Source organism: Rhodnius prolixus, unplaced genomic scaffold (assembly GCF_049639745.1).
Source record: "Rhodnius prolixus isolate KJV_2025 unplaced genomic scaffold, Rpr scaffold_3, whole genome shotgun sequence".
Classification (NCBI taxonomy): domain Eukaryota; kingdom Metazoa; phylum Arthropoda; class Insecta; order Hemiptera; family Reduviidae; genus Rhodnius; species Rhodnius prolixus.
Window position 1 is genome coordinate 47,850,016 of NW_027411603.1, and position 5,767 is coordinate 47,855,782.

The 5,767-nt window shown below is 33.3% G+C and overlaps 1 protein-coding gene across 6 annotated transcripts; it reads left to right on the forward strand.

Annotated features, from left to right (window-relative positions):
• The first annotated feature begins 776 nt into the window (after nucleotides 1-776).
• Nucleotides 777-5,767, forward strand: LOC141453231 (uncharacterized). 6 transcript variants are annotated; one of them, XM_074126186.1, is made up of 6 exons: nucleotides 790-907; nucleotides 2,148-2,445; nucleotides 2,529-2,818; nucleotides 3,231-3,431; nucleotides 3,660-3,739; nucleotides 5,107-5,763. In XM_074126186.1, exons 4-6 carry the CDS (start codon nucleotides 3,330-3,332, stop codon nucleotides 5,585-5,587), a joined length of 663 nt encoding a protein of 220 aa, XP_073982287.1. In that variant the 5' UTR covers nucleotides 790-907; nucleotides 2,148-2,445; nucleotides 2,529-2,818; nucleotides 3,231-3,329; the 3' UTR covers nucleotides 5,588-5,763. The 6 variants fall into 6 exon arrangements, with proteins under 6 accessions (XP_073982290.1, XP_073982287.1, XP_073982286.1 ...); XM_074126185.1 differs by having other exon boundaries at nucleotides 2,148-2,818; XM_074126187.1 differs by having other exon boundaries at nucleotides 2,148-2,818; nucleotides 3,295-3,431.

The following is a 5,767-nucleotide window of genomic DNA, read 5'->3' on the forward strand; positions in this document are numbered from 1 at the left end:
ACACAACTTAAATAAATAAATAAAAAAGAGATTCTTAAAGCTTAATGCTTTAAGCTTTTAAATCAAATAATATCAATCAATTTTTAGGCATTAATTTGGAACACACTTCCAAATTCTTTTGATTTCTCATTAGAATAGTTTAGAACCACTCATAGCTTCACTTGATCAATATGGAAATGTAACATCAAATAACGAAGTATCATTTTAGTCTTAATGATTACTATTAATCATTATAATTAGTTTAGATCGTAATTAAATTTTAAAGAGAATGTAAACCTTTTGATAAACAACTTTTAAAAGAATAATCTTAATTAGAAAGTAAAGTTGTTTTTTTGTATTTATCTTTATTCCGGTTTTGGAGGAATAACGTACTTTTTTTTTAAGCAAAAACTGGTTTTTCTGTTGCTTTCTTGTAAAGATGAGGAAACATTAAACTGCGGAAATAAGCAAACTGAAAGTGTCAATAATTTCTGTACACGACAAGCGAAGAAGAGAGGAAGAAATTTGGGACTGAGTTTGGAGCAACTTCTGAGCAAGGTGAAGTTTAGTTCCATTTCCTGGCTTTTAAGCAAAACTTCGTACAATATAAGTTATACTATTTTATTAAACAATAGGTTTATTTTTGTACGAGGTAAATTGGTTGATTTTAATAAAAAGTAAAAAATGATAAATATGGAAGTGTCGCTATGTTCCTAGACGATCAGGTCTAACGAGAAACTTCCCACAGTAACCAATAGATCGCTCTTTGCGATCTATTTTGAAAGACATAGCTATTACTCTTCTAAGCTACGGCAGGTGCCACTGTAGCCGACAGGTTAGAAGTGAGGTCCGCGAAGCTAATGTGTATTTGTGATTAAAGGGCACGATTCTCGGTCTAGGCTTTGGATTATTTAGTGATTAATACAAGGTATTTATAGTAAAGTACGTTTGCTATTGGCTTCCGTCCACGATCTCTCTAATCGGTATTTGGTCGTAAAGCCCAATTGAATAAATAAACATTACTTTACTTACTCAAAAAAGATCAACTGCTTTGTTGATTAGCTTTATTATCCTAAACTCTAAGCAAGGTTGTTCTTTAGTGCCTTGATGTGTTGAAGAACTACGTTGATTTTAGAATATTGTAGAAGAGTGTCCCAACTATTTGAGCTTAGTAAACCCTCAGACAAACCCAGAAATCGTACACTTGGCTAATGCCTACATTTATGCAATAATACTGACACATTATGGAGCCACTAGATCTCTTACTTTACAGTAGATTTGGTTTTTAGCCACTTCCTTAAAATAAACTATTATCTTCCAATAGCAGATTATTTGGGAATCAGAAGCGTGAGAAGGTGATTGGCCAAATTAGGCATTTATTATTTTCCTTCTATTTAACTAATTATACCATTCATAAGATCTTAAGCTGATTTTCGAAAGAACATCAGTTACAGAACAGTTTACTTTAGCGGCATGGGCTGTTTAACTTGTTTTAGCTAGATATTATTTGTAAATCTTAAAATGAATCAGATCTTGTTTGCATTTTTTTTCTCTCTCTTGGAATATGGTATCTCATATTGGTTCCTAATGAAAATTCAGATGCCACAATCATTAATTAACAAGAGTTCTCAGCTGCTGATGATATTTTATGGTAAGCAGAATCACAACCAACAATGCCTGGGATGCTGTAGTAGTTAGAGGAATCTGTAATAAGAATGAGTCTAGAAATTAACTCAAATACAAAAAAACATGTTGTTACTGCGAGTAAGGTACTGTGTGAATCGGAAATGTCCCGGAGATCGCAGAATAGAGTCCCCTGCTTACCACTTAGATTTTCTCTTCTTACATTAAACCTTTTTACAGCCCACTGTCTGGAGTTGGACAGTGTCGAGAGAACACTGTACGGAGGCTGGCATGATGTTCCTTTATTTTTTTTACCAAAAGTATTTGTGCTCAGCTATTATCAAATCACTAATATTAATGTGTAATTTATTCCCCGAAATAACTAATATCTCTGCCCAGATATATACCAACAGGAATCACATTTATTCTATTCTATATTCTATTTCATATTTAATGCATAAGTACAGATCAATTAAAGTGTAATAAATCAATCAATAAACTTTCCTTATCAAAAGGTTCTGTCCAATTAAAACTATTTATTTCAGAGAACATCGTGTTGAATAAAAATAAGTTACTTAGAAAAGCTCTAAATAATATAATATTAAGTAAATGTATCAGAATATTAATAAGGAAGGAAGGTGATCTGATGATGTTACCAGCTGCAGGAACTTGCGTTAACCAAAAAGTTAATATTACAACGGCAAGATGAAAAGATTTCAGCCTTGTAAAGGAAATGATGTGTTCTTAGTTCAAGAATACATTTATTTTTCCAGTAGTTCTATTTTAGTTCAGTGCATTTAGTATGACGTTTTTCCAATGAAGAGATTCCGAAGATACTGATAGGTGTGCAAAATAACTGTCTACGGCAACTATCATCCATAGTTGATTCTGTTTAATTAGATTATTTCAGTTTTTTCTTGTTACAGACAACACTGCCCAACTCCGGACAATGTTGTTTGTAAGAAGCTTCTAGGAAGAGTAAATCTAAGGGCCAGCAGCTGAGATGTTTGGGCTCCGGAGTGTTCTCTCGTTACTGGCAACAAACATTGTTCTTCAAGATGCTTTTAAGTAGAGGAAATCGGTAGCTGAACTCCATCCAAGATCTTCAGTGAACTAAACTCTTTTCCTAACATTTTTATCAATACTAAGTACGCTATTCGGTGTAAAATAACTTCACTGCAAGGACTTTGTCTTCTTTTAGAAGACCGTTGGTATGGTAAGTAAATTTAAATGTCAGATTTTAGAGACTGCCGGTTTTTAAAAAAAAAAAAAAAAAAAGGCAGAAAAATATAATTTTCATCCCGGTTAAAAGCGAATAGCTACAGCCAACTCCTTTTGAATTTCTTTGATTGCACTTTAAATAAAAACCAAAGCTAATCAAACCTCAAACCAAAATATTTGGTAGTTTTATGGTATTTATTATAATTTGTATTAATTTTTGAAATTTATGCAGAAGCAGACCAATCTATATGTTTTAATCTTTGGTTACAAAAAAAAAAAAAAAAAAAAAACTTAGATAACCAGTATTGAAACATAAAAATCTAATTTTATGAATAAATTAATAACTGTAATTTCTATTCCAAATGATATATATGATCTTCTTTCTCCACTCTTTGTACATCTATTAGTTAAGTTTTAAGCAGCATCTTTTAAAACGGAAGTATAACATAACACCCTCTTCAAAACTGGAAGAGATGGTCATTTCTAAAGGGACTAAATAGTGGTGAATGTCTTCTGGAGGGAGAAAGCGGATTTCTTATATAAGTCAAGTAACCTACCAAGTCCAGCATCAGTCACAAGTCAATTCTACATCTATCATGAAGTCTACGGTATTACAAAATAAAAATTATATATTTCTTTTTTATTTTCTTGAAACAAAACAAAAAAATGAACGGAAGAAGAGTGAATGGATGATTGGAGAGTGAAAGTATGAATCAGATGGTGAATGTGTGAAATAGATTTGTGATTTTGTTAATCATTGTTCTGCTATTTATTTTATTTTTTTTTATTTGTGACTTCTATCTAGTAATTTTGATTGTTTATATTTTCATGTCCAGTTGCTTACAAGTACCGCCCTGGCGTGTCTTACATGGGGCATTGTTGCTGGAGCAATAGTGAAAAGAGGCCTTGACCATGAGTAAGTGAGCAAAAAATTATTTTAAAATGCAAAAACGAGTAAGTTATTAATTAAAATTAAACCAATGGTCTAATTTTTACAGAATTTAAATTTAAAATAAATAAAAAATCTAGTACGAATGCTCTGCAGGACTTTCTCATACCGCTGGAAATAAAATTAAATTTTCTGGAAATTTGGGGATTTGAATCCCCCACCCAAAAAATGTTTTTTTCTTTTGTTATGCGTTGTCATATTAGTAACAAGATTCTATTGAATGAAGCCAAACCTTACAACTCAACCAGAACCATAATTAAAATCGTTGTTCTCTAACCAAAGTCACAGGCAGAACTTTTGTGTGATCAATCAAAGATTACTTTGAAGATTAGACTTTGAATTTTTTTAAAAGACCTTAAAGATCTATAGTGGCTGCTTTAAATGCCCATCGTTTATTCACAGAGTTTAGGCTTTTAGAAAGGCACAATATGAAAATGTAGAGGAGTTGTTTGAGAATGAGGTTGTACAGTTACCTGTGGGTACCTTAAACTCAAGTTCAAGTTCAAGCTAAACTCAAGCTCTGGAAACCTTATTAGATTAGGGTGAATCTTAAGGGTATATTAAGTATTTTTTTGTTGCCAGGCTGCGACAGACCCTGAAGATATAAGCTGGCAATTTAAGAGTGGAAATCTTCGTCAATAAATAAATGTAGACCCTTAAATTAGAGCTGAATTGGTTTTTATTAGCAATTAAATTAGTAGTTCATGATAATACCCGAAGATTATGTTTTGTGCTCATTTTTTTTTTCATTTAGATAAATAGTTAATTCTATGCACTTGAAAATTTAGTTGGTTGGAATATCTTGAGATTTTTAAACGTCATATCATTTTTTTGTATTAAATTCGGAACCTGTTTTGTGATTCAACTTTATCTAGACGCTTTCACTATTTAAATTAGATTTTTTAAACTGGTCAGTATTTAAAAGATGCAGCTGCAGAAAAATCTTCATATTCTTAGTACTGTTGCGCACATTACTTAGCTTATTTAACAGTTAGGACTATTAGTTAGATACATACCTTTAGCATTCAGCAAAGGTAGATACTGATTTGCGCCCGGAGCTTTTGCCAGTGCTCTGCCGGCCTCCGGGTAGTGTTCTCTTATTACAGAAAGTACTGAACTTCGCTGGTCAGTGAGCTGTAAAAAGCTCCTGGAAAGAGAAAATTGAAGGGCTAGCAAAAAAAAATTCGAACCGGGATCTCCGCGGGGTAAATCTACGCAGACTGATTCCCTCCCTATTTTGTGGTTTTTTTAATTGTTAGCAATTGATTGTTATAAAATAGATATTAAGGTGAATTTGTAAAGTTTATTTAATCTGTGAACTGCACTCCCTACAGTTATGGCGGTGAAGGTGACGAAGGTGGATATGGAGGCGGATATGGAGGTGGACATGGAGGCGGATATGGAGGTGGAAATGGAGGCGGACATGGTGGTTTCGGACTTAGCGGTCTTGGAGGTGGAGGAGGCGGTGGATTCAGCGGCGCACATGTACAGTCCATAGAGGTGGAGAAACATGTACAAGTGCCAATTATCAAACAAATTCCAGTACCAGTACCGCATCCAGTGCCACATCCATTTGCCGTACCCATTCCAATCAAGGTTCCCCACCCAATTGCCATCAAAGTACCAGTACCGGTTACAGTAGAGAAGAAAGTAGAAGTACCAGTGGAGAAGCCAGTACCAGTGCCTGTTGAGAAACCATATCCAGTGGAGATCATCAAAAAAATCCCTTATCCAGTACCAAAACCTTATCCAGTTCCAGTGCCAATCTACAGAGTGAAACACATTTATACACACGGCCATCACAGTTATCACTGATAATTTTTTGGAAAGGAAAAGTACCTATAAATGGATGTTAACACAAAGGAACTCACACAAATGTTCTTTCAAAAGACTTATTGTTTAGTTTTAAGTTTTTTTTTTTTTTTTTTTTTTAATAGAATTTGTATAGTTATTTGTTTTGATAGTTTTAAGGAATAAATTATAATTTCGTCAAAC

Excerpts from the sequence above, each read along its gene's own strand:
- LOC141453231 (XM_074126189.1), top strand. The coding sequence starts at position 3,330 with ATGTCTTCTGGAGGGAGAAAGCGGATTTCTTATATAAGTCAAGTAACC. Across the intron at positions 3,432-3,659 it reads CATCTATCATGAAGTCTACG|TTGCTTACAAGTACCGCCCT; the intron begins GTATTACAAAAT and ends TTTCATGTCCAG. Across the intron at positions 3,740-5,106 it reads AAAAGAGGCCTTGACCATGA|TTATGGCGGTGAAGGTGACG; the intron begins GTAAGTGAGCAA and ends CACTCCCTACAG.